This window comes from Rana temporaria, chromosome 13 (assembly GCF_905171775.1).
Source record: "Rana temporaria chromosome 13, aRanTem1.1, whole genome shotgun sequence".
Taxonomy (NCBI): domain Eukaryota; kingdom Metazoa; phylum Chordata; class Amphibia; order Anura; family Ranidae; genus Rana; species Rana temporaria.
The window spans coordinates 9,511,385-9,528,667 of NC_053501.1; the positions used below are offsets into that span (position 1 = coordinate 9,511,385).

Here is a 17,283-nt window from a genome sequence, read left to right on the forward strand (position 1 = left end):
CAGAAGACTGCTGAGCTCATCTGACTGTCTCTGCTATCAGCGAATCCCTTGTTAGTTTCACAAGCACTGCAGCACTTCTGATTGGCTCCTTGGGCTTTTTCTTCCCTTTCCAGTCTGTGCTCTGCCGTACAGGTATTGTAAGAGGCTACTACCAGGTTGTACTGCTTGCATTTAAAAACACCCTTAACCACTTAAGCCCCGGACCAATATGCTGGCTAAAGACCCAAGGTGTTTTTACAGTTCGGGACTGCGTCGCTTTAACAGACAATTGCGCGGTCGTGCGACGTGGCTCCCAAACAAAATTGGCGTCCTTTTTTCCTCACAAATAGAGCTTCCTTTTGGTGGTATTTGATCACATCTGCGGTTTTTAGTTTTTGCGCTATAAACAAAAATAGAGCGACAATTTTGAAAAAAATTCAATATTTTTTACTTTTTGCTATAATAAATATCCCCCAAAAACATATATTTTTGTTTTCCCTCAGTTTAGGCCTATACGTATTCTTCTACCTATTTTTGGTAAAAAAAAATCGCAATAAGCGTTTATCGATTGGTTTGCGCAAAATTTATAGCGTTTACAAAATAGGGGATAGTTTTATTGCATTTTTTTTTTTTTTACTACTAATGGCAGCGTTCAGCGATTTTTTTTCGTGACTGCGACATTATGGCGGACACTTCGGACAATTTTGACACATTTTTGGGACCATTGTCATTTTCACAGCAAAAAATGCATTTAAATTGCATTCTTTATTGTGAAAATGACAGTTGCAGTTTGGGAGTTAACCACAGGGGGCGCTGTAGGAGTTAGGGTTCACTGTGTGAGTGTTTACAACTGTAGGGGGGTGTGGCTGTAGGTGTGACGTCATCCATCGTGTCTCCCCCTATAAAGGGGATGACACGATCGATACGCCGCCACAGTGAAGCACGGGGAAGCCGTGTTTACACACGGCTCTCCCCGTTCTTCAGCTCCGGGGACCGATCGCCGCACTCGAGCGGCGATCGGGTCCGCGGGACCCGCGGTCCCGGAACTTCGGACCGGATCGCGGGAGCGCGCCGCGACCCACGGCTGGGTACAAGTACAGGACGTATATATATACGTGCTTGTGCCCAGCCGTGACATTCTGCCGACGTATATGTGCAGGAGGCGGTCCGGAAGTGGTTAAAGTTATACTAAACTTTTTTTGTAAATAACAGACATGCTCTGTGTAATGGTTTTGCACAGAGCAGCCCCGATCTTTCTCTTCTCGGGTCCCCCACCGGAGCTCTGGGCTCCCCCCCCCCCCCCCCCCTGCTGAGTGCCTCCATAGCAAGCCGCCTTCTGTGGGGGCACTCATGCATGCTCGCTCCCATGTTCCATAAGACACATAGAATGGGGCTTGGCTCTGCTCCCTCCTCCCTGCCTGTGATTGACAGCAGTGGGAACCAATGGCTTCCATTGCTGTCTATCAGCCAATGAGGAGGCAGAGAGCTGGGACAGCATCCGCTCCCATGCACATCACTAGATCGGGCCCAAGTAAGCATTACAGGGGGCTGCATACTGAAGTTTTTTTTTTTTTTACCTCCATGCATTAACCACTTAAGGACCCCTTCACGCCGATATACGTCTGCAGAATGGCACGGCTGGGCACATCCACGTACATGGCCCTTTAAGCCCAGCCGTGGGGTCGCGCGCGCCGCCTGCACGCTCCCGCGACCTGGTCCGAAGCTCCGTGACCACGGAGGATGCATTAAGGTGAAAAAACATTTACCTTTACAACCCCTTTAAGTCAGGTATTTATAAACAGGGCTCCTCATAGCGTGATAACTGTTTAACTAGATGGTTAACGATTGCTACTTATAAGTGGGCGAGTTTTGCTGCAGTTATATGCAGTCCCTATCCTGTGATAACAAGAGACCAAGACCGCCATGGACTCACCTGTAGGGTCAGTACCTGAGGTAGGTGGTCTAGAGATAATTTACAGTGGTTGTAAACCCTTGTGCCGCGTACACACGACCGTTTTTTGGGTTGTAAAAAATGACGGGCTAGATTCAGTAAGAAGTTACGTCGGCGTATCTGTTGATACGCGGCGTAACTTCTAGGATGCGCCGGCGTATCTTTTTTTCTGTATTCAGAAAGCAAGATACGCCGGAATTTTGCTAAGATACGACCGACGTAAGTCTCTTACGCCGTCGTATCTTAGGGTGCATATTTACGCTGGCCGCTAGGTGGCGCTTCCGTTGATTTCGGCGTAGAATATGCAAATGGGCAAGATACGCCGATTTAGAAACGTACGTGCGCCCGGCGGATTTTTTTACGTCGTTTACGTAAAGGCTTTTTCCGGCGTAAGGTTACTCCTGCTATATGAGGCGTATCCAATGTTAAGTATGGACGTCGGGACAGCGTCGGATTTTGCGTCGTTTACGTTTTATGTGGTCTAGAGATAATTTACAGTGGTTGTAAACCCTTGTACCGCGTACACACGACCGGTTTTCAGGTTGTAAAAAATGACGGGCTAGATTCAGTAAGAAGTTACATTGGCGTATCTGTTGATACGCCGCGTAACTTCTAGGATGCGCCGGCGTATGTTTTTTCTGTATTCAGAAAGCAAGATATGCCGGAATGCTGCTAAGATACGACCGACGTAAGTCTCTTACGCCGTCGTATCTTAGGGTGCATAATTACGCTGGCCACTAGGTGGCGCTTCCGTTGATTTCGGCGTAGAATATGCAAATGGGCAAGATACGCCGATTTAGAAACGTACGTGCGCCCGGCGGATTTTTTTACGTCGTTTACGTAAGGCTTTTTCCGGCGTAAGGTTACTCCTGCTATATGAGGCGTATCCAATGTTAAGTATGGACGTCGGGACAGCGTCGAATTTTGCGTTGTTTGCGTAAGTCGTTCGCGAATAGGGCTTTGCGTAAATTACGTTCACGTCGAAAGTATTGACTATTTGCGACGTGATTAGGAGCATGCGCACTGGGATACGTTCACGGACGGCGCATGCGCCGTTCGTTAGAGACGTCATTTACGTGGGGTCATGTTTTATTTCCATAAAACACGCCCACCTCTTCAAAATTTGAATTTGGCGCGCTTACGCCGGCAGATTTACGATACGCCGCCGTAACTTAGGGCGCAGGTTCTTTGTGAATCCAGCCCCTGCCTCACTAAGTTACGGCGGCGTAGCGTATCTGAGATACGCTACGCCCGCACAAAGTTACGGCAGGCTATCTGAATCTAGCCCGACGTGTTTTTTTATATCATTAAAAATTATCTTGTGTGGGCTCCAGAGCATTTTTCACGATGTAAAAAATGGGCATAAAAAATTTCGAACATGCTCTAATTTTTCACAACGTTTTTAACGTTGTCGCTTTTAACGTCTAAAAGAATGGTCGTGTGTGGGCTTTAACGACGTGAAAAAAAACGGGCATGCTCAGAAGTAAGTTATGAGACGGGAGCGCTCATTCTGGTAAAACTATCGTTCGTAATGGAGTAAGCACATTCATCACGCTGTAACAGACTGAAAAGCGCGAATCCTCTTTTACTAACACGGAATCAGCAAAAGCAGCCCCAAGGGTGGCGTCATCCGCATGGAGCTTCCCTTTTATAGTGCCGTCGTACGTCACCGCGCTTTGCTAGAGCTTTTTTTTTTTCACCATCGTGTGTCGGCAAGGCCGTTTTAATGATCGGGTTTGAAAAAAAACTTAGGGCTAGATTCAGGTAGAATTAGGCGGGCGTAGCGTATCTCAGATACACTACGCCGCCGTAAGTTTTGAGCAGCAAGTCCTGTATTCACGTAGAACTTGCGCTGAAACTTACGGCGGCGCAGTGTAACTGGGCCGGCGTAAGCCCGCCTAATTCAAAATAGGCCCTTTAAGCCCAGCCGTGGGGTCATGCGCCGCCGGAGCATAAACGCGACCTGGTCCGAAGCTCCGTGACCTTGGCCGCGGGACCCGCGGACCCGATCGCCGCCGGTGTCCTGCGATCGGTTTTCCGGAGCTGAAGAACGGGGAGAGGTGTGTGTAAACACGGCTTCCCCGTTCTTCACTGTGGCGTTGTCAATGATCGTGTGTTCCCTGTTATAGGGAAACGCGATCAATGATGTCACACGTCCAGCCCCGCCCCCCCTACAGTTAGACACACATATGAGGTCACACTTAATGCCTTCAGCGCCCCCTAGTGGTTAACTCCTAAACTGCAATTGTCATTTTCACAGTAAACAATGCATTTTTTTGCTGTGAAAATGACAATGGTCCCAAAAATGTGTCAAAATTGTCCGATGTGTCCGCCATAATGTCGCAGTCATGAAAAAAATCACTGATCGCCGCCATTAGTAGTAAAAAAAAAAAAAATATTAATAAAAATGCAATAAAACTATCCCCTATTTTGTAAACGCTATACATTTTGCGCAAACCAATCGATAAACGCTTATTGCGATTTTTGTTTTTTTACCAAAAATATGTAGAAGAATACGTATCGGCCGAAACTGAGAAAAAAAATGTTTATATCTTTTTTAGGGATATTTATTATAGCAAAAAGTAAAAAATATAGATTTTTTTTCAAAATCGTCGCTCTATTTTTGTTTATAGCGCAAAAAAAAAAAAAAAAGCAGAGGTGATCGAATACCACCAAAAGAAAGCTCTATTTGTGGGGAAAAAAGGACGTCAATTTTGTTTGGGAGCCACGCCGCACGACCGCGCAATTGTCAGTTAAAGCGACGCAGTGCCGAATTGCAAAAACTGTCCGGGTCCTTTACCTGCCTAAAGGTCCGTGTCTTAAAGCGGGGGTTCACCCTTAGAGGGCACTTTTCCCCCTTCGCTTCCTGCTCGTTATTACTAGGGGAATCGGCAATTTATTTAAAAATATGTGCAGTACTTACCCGTTTACGAGACGCATCCTCTCCGTCGCTTCCGGGTATGGGCTTCGGGAATGGGCGGTCCTTCTTGATTGACAGGTTTCCGAGAGGCTTCCGACGGTCGCATCCATCGCGTCACGATTTTCCGAAAGAAGCCGAACGTCGGTGCGCAGGCGCAGTATAGAGCCGCACCGACGTTCGGCTTCTTTCGGCTACGAGTGACGCGATGGATGCGACCGTCGGAAGCCTCTCGGAAGAATGTCACTCAAGAAGGAACGCCGGCTCCCGAAGACCCATACCCGGAAGCGACGGAAGAAGATGCAGCTCGAAAACGGGTAAGTACTGCACCTATTTTAATATAAATAGCCGATTCCCCTAGACCGAACGAGCAGGAAGCTAAGGGGAGATTTTTTTTTTTTTTTTAAATGGGTGAACTCCCGCTTTAAGTGGTTAACCACTTACCCACCTGGGCAATTTCCTGCACTCCTCTCCTACATGTAAAAATCAACATTTTTTTTGATAGAAAATTAACCTCCAAACATTTTTATATATATATTTTTTTTAGCAGACACTCTAGAGAATAAAATGGTTGTCGTTGCAACTTTTTTTTTTGTCACATGGTATTTGCGCAGCAATTTTTCAGTTTATTAAGGTATCTAAACCTAAGAACATTGTAATCTATTGCAGCTTTCCAGTCTGTAGGGTGACAACTCCGATTCGCTGTGCCGTATCGATGGAGAAACAGGGGGGTGGATTCAGTAAGCAATTGCGTCTGCGTAACCATAGTTACGCAGCGCAATTGCTTAGTTGCGCCGGCGTAACGACTTTTCTGTATTCAGAAAGCTCGTTACGCCGACTGCAGCCTAAGATATGACTGGCATAAGGCTTCTTATGCCGTCGTATCTTAGGCTGCATTCTTACGCTGGCCGCTAGGTGGCGTTCCCGTAGTGGTCAGCGTAGAGTATGCAAATTGCATACTCACGCCGATTCACAACCCTACGCGCGCCCTGCGTACGCATTTTACGTCGTTTACGTTCGTCGGGTTCCGCGTAAAAGGCTGCTCCTGCTATTAGCAGGGGCAGCCAATGCTAAGTATACCCGTCGTTCCCGCGTCGCGACGTTTGAAAATTACGTCGTTTGCGTAAGTGAATCGTGAATGGCGCTGGACGCCATTCACGTTCACGTTGAAGCAAATGACGTCCTTGCGACGTCATTTGCCGCAATGCACGTCGGGAAAGTTTCCAGACGGAGCATGCGCACTACGTTCGGCGCGGGAGCGCGCCTAATTTAAATGATTCCCGCCCCCTACGGGATCATTTAAATTACGCGCCCTTACGCCGGGCATTTTTAAGGAGTGCCCGCGCAAATTACGTAGCTACTGCTTCATGAATGAAGCGTAGCACAGGTAATTTACGGAGGCGCAGCGTTAAAACGGTACGCTGCGCCTCCGTAAGAGGGCGCAAGTCGTACCTGAATCCACCCCAGGGTTGTCAGCCTAGGACAGACAGTTTTTTAGGACTACTGAACACCCCCCCTTCCTCTTATTTCTATAGCGTAAAGGGGAGGTGTTCTGTAGTCCACAGACTATACTCATCACTTGATACTGAGCTGTGTTTGTGGTTTGTTTCTCAGGAGGACTCTGATATGGTTTGCCTGCAGGCCTTACGGACTCTCCTCCCCGCTACGGCCCGGAGTTTAATCCGGCACAACAAAATCGCCACCCGCAACACCTCGGGCATGTCCGCTGGTAAGAACACGGAATTTTATATTTTGACCGATGGCATTAAAGTGAAACTAAATTGTACCTGAACTATTTTTAATACTTAAAGCGGTAGTAAACCCATCGATGTAACACTTAAAAAAACTGTTAACATTCCTGGCATGCCGGGAATGCTAACTGCACATTGGTTGTGCTCTCAACCAAACTGTCAAACCATCCAATGGCTGGTGTCATAACTGATCACATGTGCAGCTTCATGGCAGTTGAAGATTGAACAAAGGCCAAGATGGCAGCTTCCTTGACTGAAAAACATAGGAGGGTTTACTTCCACTTTAAAGCGAAAATCCCCCATCCATCCGTGTCTCCGTGCTTTATCATGATTGGCAATCACTTTGAAAAACCCCCCCCCCCTAGCATTTTTTGCAGTGGCCATATTGAGTAAGGGCAGATGATTCATATAGCATTTACTTCCTGGAATCCATCTTCCCTTAGCGCAGACACACAGGTGTCCTGCCAGAAAGCCGCTACCCATCAGAATATGTAAAGGAAGTGATGTTCCCGCACGGCCATCTTGGTACACCCCGCACTCGCCTGCAGTTAGTCTACAGTCAGAAGGTGGTGTTCTGACAATATGAACTAGGGTGCCCACGTGTCCCAGATTGCCCCGCAATTCGCATTAGTGTCCCCCGTGTCCCGGGCACCTTCATTCCGGGACAATACAGTGTCCCAGAATGAAATGAGGACACACAGCCACCATAATAGACGATTGCCAAACTGGTTTATAGGGCCGCCCCCCGCCTAGCGTCTAGCAACCAGTGACGTCACATTCGCAGAGTGTCAGAAAGAGGCCGAGATGAGCAAGGCCTTTACCCAGTGCTGCCCTGCGCTCCGAGTCCACCCACCTCCTCTCCTTCTCTGGCCGCTGCAGCAGCACCCAGAGGAAGCAGCCAGAGCGTCTTCACTGTGTCTTCTCCTGACTCCTCCAGTCTTCAGTGACCTCCCGGCGGGCAGCGAGATTTCTGTAGTGCTGGCTTAGATCCACAGGTAGGTCCCGACTCTCTCAGCGCATTGCCCAACTTCTCCTCCTGCCACCTGCCTGAGGGGGGGCACCCCACCCTGGACCAGGGAACAAAAACCGGCGCTCAACTGCTCACCACACCACAAGTCCAGATTAGGTGAGCACATGGAACCTGATTGGAGCAGGTCCGTTGACAAGTCGGGGCACTGGGGCTAGGGACAGTACAGTAATAAATGGGGCAATAAAAATTGAGGCTGACAAGTGGGGGGCAATAAAAAAATGAGGCCGACAAGTGAGGGGGGCAATAAAAAAAATCATATTTTTTGGGGCTGGCGTGAGGGCATGCGGGGGGGGGGGGGGGGTCCCTGAATGGCAGTTTGAAAAAGTGGTCACCCTATGTCGAACCCGGTGTTTCGTCAGATTAGGGGACCCATCAGAAAGTGTAACGGAAGGCAAAGGCACGTACAGGTACGTCCCCTTTAAGATGCCGTCGCGTGCACGCCGCCGCCAGGATGCTTGCGACCCTGCCGCCTTCCCCGTGAGTCGGACCGCGGGTCCCACAGACTCGAGACGATCGCGGGGTTCCCCGCAGCGATCAAGGAGGTATGGAGACGATCCTTGCTCTGCCTAGTGACTCCAAAAGAAAGCTTTCCTAACAGTGAAACCGCCTCTCAGCCAATCTGGTAATCGGGTCTGTTACCTGTCACTTAATTGGCTGAAATGACAGGCAATGTAATTGGACGCCGCCTATCAGGTGTGCAATTATGGCAGAGGACAGGAAGAGAGGGCGGGAGAGAGAAGATATCGAGAAGCTGCCGTGATCCGCTGCCCCACTGAGACAAGGTAAGTGCCGGGCTAGGGGGGGATTCACGCTGGCAGTATTTGATGGGCACAGTGTCGGCAGTTGATGGGCACAGTGTCGGCAGTTGATGGGCACGGTGTCAGCAATTTATGGGCACAGTAGCTGCGTTTGATGGGCACAGTGTCGGCAGTTGATGGGCACAGTGTCGGCAGTTGATGGGCACAGTGTCGGCAGTTGATGGGCACAGTGTCTGCAGTTGATGGGCACAGTGTCGGCAATTGATGGGCACAGTGTCGGCAATTGATGGGCACAGTGTCGGCAATTGATGGGCACAGTGTCGGCAGTTGATGGGCACAGTGTCGGCAGTTGATGGGCACAGTGTCGGCAGTTGATGGGTACAGTGTCGGCAGTTGATGGGTACAGTGTCGGCAGTTGATGGGTACAGTGTCGGCAATTGATGGGAACAGTGTCTGCTTTTGATGGGCACGGTGTCGGCAGTTGATGGGCACGGTGTCAGCAATTGATGGGCACAGTAGCTGCGTTTGATGGGCACAGTGTCGGCAGTTGGACACAGTGTCGGCAATTGATGGGCACAGTGTCGGCAATTGATGGGCACAGTGTCGGCAGTTGATGGGCACAGTGTCGGCAGTTGATGGGCACAGTGTCGGCAATTGATGGGCACAGTGTCGGCAGTTGATGGGCACAGTGTCGGCAATTGATGGGCACAGTGTCAGCAATTGATGGGCACAGTGGCTGCATTTCATGGGCACAGTGGCTGCAATTGATGTATTTTTTTTTTTTAGTCTGTTTGCGCCCCCCCCAAAAATTGATTTGCACAGTGTCTGCGTTTGATGGGCACAGTGTCTGCGTTTGATGGGCACAGTGTCGGCAATTGATGGGCACAGTGGCTGCATTTCATGGGCACAGTGACTGCATTTCATGGGCACAGTGGCTGCAATTTATGTATTTTTTTTTTTTTTTTTGTTTGCGCCCCCCCAAAAATTTTGAGCACCAGCCGCCACTGACGGACATGCAGTGTCACGGTGGCCTTACTGGCACAGATCACAAGTGGTGAAAAAGGGGTGAACTTTGACTGTCTTTTAGTAAATAATTACAAGACACACAGGCTGGGTCCAATGTACGAGTGATCAGTAGAGCGTTCACTACCCTACAGAGCGGCACCATCTCCTGCAGAGTAATCATGGACTTCTTATGTAGGAACCTTTCCGGTGGGAGGATGTGGAATAATGGGAGTTTATGCATTTCAATAATCAGGTTCATATAAATAGAACGATTAGCCCCCCCCCCCCCGTCCACCTAATGTTTTTCTTGGTGACTATACTGTACATGGTAATGTTTTGTATACTGGGTATATAAACTTGTATTATGGTTAGGACTAAAAGAAAATCCAAATATTTAAATATTGCATATAAATTTTAAGTGTGTTCTGCTATCACGCTAGCAGATATGCAGCTGTGGCCTCCTTTGTTGTACAAATCCTATTGTATAGAGTTCTGTAGCTCAAGCTGATATGTATGCTCAGGCCTGCTGAGAGATTCCTCTCATATCAGGTGGCACCATCCAAGGTTTCAATCAGAGAGAGCAGACCCCAATGAAGGTAGTTACATCTATGATGTCTCCTTGGATAACCAGTAGGGCTCTGGAAATCCTTGCTCATGTAATACATGTTAATTTATAAACCAAATATTGTATACATAGAGTAAAAAAAAAAAAACTCAGCTTGTAATGTATAAACTTCAAAATTAAAAAAGGGGATGATTAGACCACATGGGTACTACTTTAAGACATGAATGGGTTATTTACCCACTAAATTTAAGAGGGTTTGGGGGGGGGGGGGGGGGTGGGGCAGTAGGCTTGATGTACCAGGATTGGCTGCAGTAGACTTGATTATTGATAGGATATTGGGGTAGAGTGCCTTTGATTACTTACGCTTCGTTCACACCTGGAATTTGCCACGATCCACCGGATGCGTGTGCGATGCCATTACTTCGTAATGGCACCCCAATCACGGGAAATCGCGACGTGTGATGCTGCCGCTCAAAAGAAGCTCCTGCTCCTTTTTGAGTGACAAGCGGTGCGCAGTGATTTATATAGGCCTCCTATGATGTCACAGTCCCAGCATGCTCCGGGTGGTGACGTCGGCACCCGGAGCATGCTGGGACTGTGACGTCATAAGAGGCCCATATAAATCACTGCGCACCGCACACCGGCCATTACAGCGGGGAGGGAGCGTCGAGTCAACATCGAAGAAGGCAAGAAGGCGACGCAGAAGACTGGGCCCCCCGCTGGTGAAAGAGCTGAAAGAAAATATCAGTGGTGCCCGGCAGAAGAGAAAAAGAGCGGGAGAAGAGAGCGGAGAAGTCGGAAGAAGACCCCACCGAAGAAGGGAGAAGACCGGGCCGCCGCTGGTGAAAGAGCTGAAAGAAGACAGCGGTGGTGCCCGGCAGAAGAACCCCGGAGCTGCCTAATAAACTACTTTAAAAACCTGTGTAGTGTTTTTTTTTTTTATTGACATTTTTCTACCACCAGGTGAATGGGTAGGGGTACGTTATTCACATAGGGTGGGGGGCCGGGATCTGGGGGCCCCCTTATTAAAGGGGGCTCCCATATTCCGATAAGCCCCCTGCCCGCAGACCCTGACAAACAACGGCCAGGGTTGTCGGGAAGAGGCCCTTGTCCCCATCAACATGGGGACAAGGTGCTTTGGGGTGGGGGGGCCACCCCCTTTCCTGACCGGCTGGGCTGCGTGCTCGGATAAGGGTCTGGTATGGATTTGGGGGGAACCCCCACGCCGTTTTTTCGGCGTAGGGGGTTCCCCTTGAAATCCATACCAGACCAAAGGGCCTGGTATGCTCCTAGAGGGGGAACCCATGCCGTTTTTTTATTTAAAATTTGGCGTGGAGTTCCCCCCCTCCTGGAGGCGACCTCAAGTCCTGTTGTGGTCGCGTTGTGATTCATGCTCAAGTCGTGTTGAAGTTGCCTCACAAAGTCGTGCTGAAAGTCGTGTTGCCCCTGTGTGAACCGGCTCTTAATGTGTAAAACTTTCTTCTGATTAAAATCTATTTTGTTTTTTTATTAAAAAAAGGGAGCCAAAATCATTATGGTTTTCCTTTTAGGTCATAGGTGCTCAGTTCAAATTTTGCAGCGTTGGGGAATTTGACAATAAAATTGGCCATAGATGGATCGAAACTTGGCCGGGGTCAGCAGGGATTCGGTCCATCTATGGGCAGACTGGTTGTACTGAAGTCAATCAACTTCAATACAACCGACCTGTCAGATTTTTTTGCATACGATTACTGCTGGCAGCTATAGTACTCATGGTGTTCTGCCGGCAGGGAGCCACAGTATAGTAACACAGTAGCACTGCCGGAGGGATTACCCCATCAACACTGACTGCTTATTTATTTATTTTTATTTTATTTTTTTTCTAGGCTATAATCAAGCCAATGTGGTAATCCTGCACAGATCACTGGCTGATGATTTTGAAAAGTTCTGTCGAGCCAACAGTGGCCCCCTTCCTCTGTTATATCGCAGTGCCCCAGGTGAATGGAAGTGTCCACCACTGAGCACAGAGTCAGATATACGGTAAGTGTGAAAGGATGTTTGTCTTCCGTGCCATTCTTTATCTCCTTCTGCATATGAATGATCCTCACCATGCTGGGGGACACCTTAATATTTGGTGATTTCATTATTGTGCTGATTACTGTTCTCTCTACTGGAGAGGAAGCTGTTCCTGAGGACTTGCAGTGCAAGGGTCTCCCTGCTTCTGCTTCATTCATTTTGTGGATCTGTGCTTGCTCTACCTCTATCAATACTCCACCATTCATCAGATGATGTCACTACTGTGCTGATCACTATTCTTGCTGGAGAGGGAGCTGTACCTGAGGACCTGCAGTGCAATGATCCCCCTGCTTCTGTTTTACTGATTCAGTGGATCTGAGCTTGCTCTACCTCTATCATTACCCCACCAGTCATCATATGATGTCACTACTGTGGGCCTCACTGTTTTTCTTGCTGAAAGGAAAGCTGTACCTGAGGACCTGCAGTGCAAGGATCTCCCTGCTTCTGCTTCATCCATTCTCTGTGCTTGCTCTACCTCTATAGATACCCCTCCATTTATCAGATAATGCCACTACTGTGCTGATCACTGTTCTTGGTGGAGAGGAAGCTGTACCTGTGGACCTGCAGTGCAAGGATATTGGTGCTTCTGCTTCATTCATTCTGTAAATATGTGCTTTGTCCCTCCTCTCCCACTGCTGCTTCTTGAATATTGTTCCACCAGTTATAAGGGGGTCAGCTCTGGTATGAGGAAGCAAAGCCCTGCCTCTACCAAGATGGCCCCTCCATACAAGGGCACAGCGCAGAACAAGACCTTGCAAGTCAGTAATAAGGAAAGGATCAGCTACAGGGAACATACAGGCAATACTGATGATTTGTACTTTGCCCTCTGCTTGCCTTTTTTTGGCACTGCTTCCAAAGGTCTTCTTTAAAGCGGAGTTCCACCCAAAAGTAGAACTTCCGCTTATCTGCTCCCCCCCCCCCCTCCCCAATCCGGTGCCACCTTTGGCACCTTTCAGGGGGGAGGGGGGTAATGAAAAAACAGGTACCCTTCCCCACTTTCGGGAGACAGCGACGCGGCACTGTCCCTCAGAAGTTCGCCCCCCTCCTCCTTCCTCTGCCGCCCGGCCAGTTAGAAAGCGCAGCACACTTTGCGCATGCTCAGTAGGTGACCGAAAGGCTTCACTGCTGGTTTCCCTTACGATGAATGGTGCCGGCTGCTCCGGACAGCCGACCTGAAAATCGGCTGGGGTGTCGACATAGCGAGCTCCTGGGACAGGTAAGTGTCCATATATTAAAAGTCAGCGGCTACAGTATTTGTAGCTGTTGACTTTAAATTTTTTTTTTTTCAGGCGGAACTCCTCTTTAACTGCTTGCCGACCAGCCGCCGCAGTTCTATGGCGGCAGGTCGGCTCTGCTGGGCGAGAGCACGTAGCTATACGTCACCTTGCGCGATCGCCGCCGGGCACCCACGATCGCTCGTTACAGAGCGGGGACTGGGAGCTGTGTGTGGAAACACACAGCTCCCGGTCCTGTCAGGGAGAGAAATGCTGATCTTCTGTTCATACAATGTATGAACAGCGATCAGTCTTTTCCCCTAGTGAGGCCACCCCCCCTACAGTTAGAACACACCCAGGGAACATGCTTAACCCCTTCCCCGCCCCCTAGTGCTAATCCCTTCCCTGCCAGTGGCCTTATTATAGTAATCCAATGCACTAATCACTATAAAAATGCCAATGGTCCCAAAAATGTGTCAAAAGTGTCCGCCATAATGTCGCAGTACCGAAAAAAAGTCGCTGATCGCCGCCATTACTAGTAAAAACAAATTAGTACTAAAAATGCCATAAAACTACCCCATATTTTGTAAACGCTATAACTTTTTGCGCAAACCAATCAATAAACGCTTATTGCAATTTTTGTTTTTTGTTTTTTGTAGAAGAATACGAATCGGCCTAAACTGAGGAAAAAAAATGTTTTTTTTTATATATTTTTGGGTGATATTTAATATAGCAAAAAGTAAAAAATATTCATTTTTTTTCAAAATTGTCGCACTATTTTTGTTTATAGCGCAAAAACTAAAAACCGCAGAGGTGATCAAATTCCACCAAAAGAAAGCTCTATTTGTGGGGAAAAAGGACGCCAATTTTGTTTGGGAGCCACGTCGCGCGACCGCGCAATTGTCAGTTAAAGCGACGCAGTGCCGAATCGCAAAAAGTGCTCTGATCTTTAACCAGCAATATGGTCCGTGGGGTTAAGTGGTTAACAAAGACTTTCCCAGCTTAGCTTTTTTTTTTGGCAAGGATTCACATGCCGCATAGCCCTCATCTTATATTTCTCTCTAACCTGGAGCAGGTTGTAATTCGAATGTGATGGTCTCTGAAGTAATATCTGAAGCTTGCTGGGTTTTGTTGTAGGACGGACTGCCTCCTGTATCAGAGATATGAAAATGGCACCTTCGCGGGAAGTCTCGCCAGCCTTGAGAACTACTCAGAGCAGTTGAAGGACATGGTGACGTTTTATCTGGGCTGCAGCTTCTCTTTCGAAAGCGCCATGCAAAAACTCGGGGTACCTGTGAGGAATGTAGAGCAGGGGCGTAATGTGAGCATGTACAAGGTAAGAGGCGCAGGGATGTAGGGTGAGGTGAGTGGCTGGTGAGGCACTGGCTGGTATCAGAGCCAGATACACACAGGTTACATATGCCTCGATCATTGGAGTGAGAGCAATAATTCTAGCACTAGACCTCCTCTGTAACTCCAAACATGTAACCGGTAAAAAATGTTAAAGCATCACCTATGGAGATTTTTAAGTACTGAAATTTGGCGCCATTCCACGAGTGTGCGCAATTTTAAAAAATGACATGTTAGGTATCTATTTACTCGGCATAATATCATCTTTCACATTATACAAAAAAAATCAGGCTAACTTTATTTTTTTATTGTTTTTTAACCACTTAAAGTGGAGGTTCACCCAAAAAACTTTTATTTTAACATTAGATTGAGGCTCGTTTTGTCAAGGGGGATCGGGTAGTTTTTTTTTACAATCGAAGCAGTACTTACCGTTTTAGAGAGCAATCTTCTCCGCCGCTTCCGGGTATGGTCTTCGGGACTGGGCGTTCCTATTTGATTGACAGGCTTCCGACGGTCGCATACATCGAGTCACGATTTTCCGAAAGTAGCCGAACGCCGGTGTGCAGGCGCCGTATAGAGCCGCTCCGACGTTCGGCTTCTTTCGGCTACTCGTGACGCGATGTATGCGACCGTCGGAAGCCTGTCAAATAGGAACGCCCAGTCCCGAAGACCATACCCGGAAGCGGCGGAGAAGATCGCTCTCTAAAACGGTAAGTACTGCTTCGATTTTAAAAAAAAAAAACACCCGATTCCCCTTGACAAAACGGGCCTCAATCTAATGTTAAAAAAAAAAATTGGAATGAACTCCCGCTTTAAGACCCGGACCATTTTGTTGCTAAAAGCCCCTTTTTGCGATTCGGCACTGCGTCGCTTTAACTGACAATTGTGCGGTCGTGCGACGTGGCTCCCAAACAAAATTGACGTCCTTTTTTTTCCCACAAATAGAGCTTTCTTTTGGTGGTATTTGGTGATATTTATTTGGTGATTATTTTTTGCGCTATAAACAAAAATAGAGCGACAATTTTGAAAAAAATGCAAGATTTTTTTTACTTTTAGCTATAATAAATATCTCCCAAAAAAAAATATATATATATATATATATATATATATATATATATATATATATATATATATATATAAAAAAATCCTCAGTTTAGGCCGATACGTATTCTTCTACAAATTTTTCGTAAAAGAAAATCGCAATAAGCGTTTATTGATGGGCTTGCGCAAAAGTTATAGCATCTGCAAAATAGGGGATAGTTTTATGGCATTTTTTTTATTATTATTTTTTTTACTTGTAAAATTTTATTGATTTTCAACATTTTCCAGGCAAAAAAGGGACAAAAAAAACCATAAAAGGACATAAAACATTATGGAGAGGCAGCACTAGGAAGGACAAGCAGAATTGCCGGCTATACAACTGGAGCAAAATATGCAGAACAAACCACTAAAGATAGGTCGATCAGCGATTTTTATCGTGACTGCAACATTATGGCTGACACTTTTGACACTATTTTGGGACCATTGTAATTTTTACAGCCATCAGTTCTATAAAAATGCACCGATTACTGTGAAAATGACACTGGCAGTGCAGGGGTTAACCTGTAGGGGGCGCTGAAGGGGTTAAGTGTGCCCTAAGACCCCTTTCACACTGAAGCGGTTTTACAGCGTTTTAGCGTTAAAGATAGCGCTATTGAAACGCTCTCCATGCATCTCAATGGACCCTTTCACACTGAGTCCTGCAAGCAGCATCTTTGGAGCAGCTTTTGGGCGCTAAAAAAAACGCTCCAAATACACCCCTCTCCATTGAAATGAATTGAAAGCGCTGTAAAAACGCCTTACCCTTTCACACTGAGGCACTGCAAAAACGCCCTAAAACGTTAGGGTCTTAGCGGTGCTTTACCAGCACATTGGGATTACAGATGAGGCTTCGCTCGAATAACGCTCAAATAACGCTTGAAAAATGCCCCAGTGAGAAAGGGGCCTAAGGGAGTGATTCTCACTGTGTGGGGGCGTGGTTTGGCGTGTGAGGTCACTGATCGTCGTTCCCTATGACAGGGAACAGAGGATTAGTGACAGTTTGACTAGGAAGCACGGGGAGAGGTTTTTATTTACACTTACCTCTCCCCGTTCTTCAGCTCTGTGACCCAATCGCGGGACACTGGCGGCGATCGGATCCGCGGGTCCAGTCACGGAGTACCTGACCGGGTCGCGAGCGCGCCGGCAACGGCGCTTGTGCGACCCACGGCTGCGCATATTAAAGGGGACGTACCTGTACGCCAATATGCACAGCTGTGCCATTCTGCCGACGTATATCGGCGGTCGGCAAGTGGTTAAAGGGACAAGTTTCTTTAAAAAAAAACATAAAGCACAAATACCATGTAACATAAAATGTAGGCCGGTTCGTACACTGGCGGGCACGTCAGGAACTAAAGCGGAGGCAGGAGCGGAGTCAAGGTGCAGGCCGGGTCGGTATTGGGCTGGCAGCGAGGTAGCAGGAGCGGCAGACAGGAGCAAGGTCAAACAAGCCGGGTCAGATGCAGGTAGAAGGCAGGCGTGTCGGAGACAAGCCGGGTCGGGAAACAGGAATCGGATACCAGGATCAGGATACACCAAACGCTGTAGAACGGTCACCACTTGAGTCTGGGAAGTGGCCCAGTTTAAATGGCCTGTCTGGCGCCAAACGATCAAGGGGTGCACGCCGCGGC

At 47.9% G+C, this 17,283-nt stretch overlaps 1 protein-coding gene across 4 annotated transcripts in view; it reads left to right on the forward strand.

Annotated features, from left to right (window-relative positions):
• Positions 1 to 17,283, forward strand: part of DGLUCY (D-glutamate cyclase) — a 41,099-nt gene that overhangs the window by 571 nt on the left and 23,245 nt on the right. For 3 of the 4 annotated variants that reach the window (XR_005744844.1, XM_040333939.1, XM_040333941.1), the window contains exons 1-4: positions 1,846 to 1,932; positions 6,462 to 6,576; positions 11,822 to 11,975; positions 14,363 to 14,561. Coding sequence is in view for 3 of the 4 variants with exons in the window: in XM_040333939.1 (XP_040189873.1) it covers positions 1,903 to 1,932; positions 6,462 to 6,576; positions 11,822 to 11,975; positions 14,363 to 14,561 (498 nt within the window). In the remaining variant the exon portion in view is untranslated. Of the gene's footprint in view, positions 1 to 1,845; positions 1,933 to 6,461; positions 6,577 to 11,821; positions 11,976 to 14,362; positions 14,562 to 17,283 lie in introns of those variants that run through there. The other variant, XM_040333940.1, reaches the window with a different exon arrangement.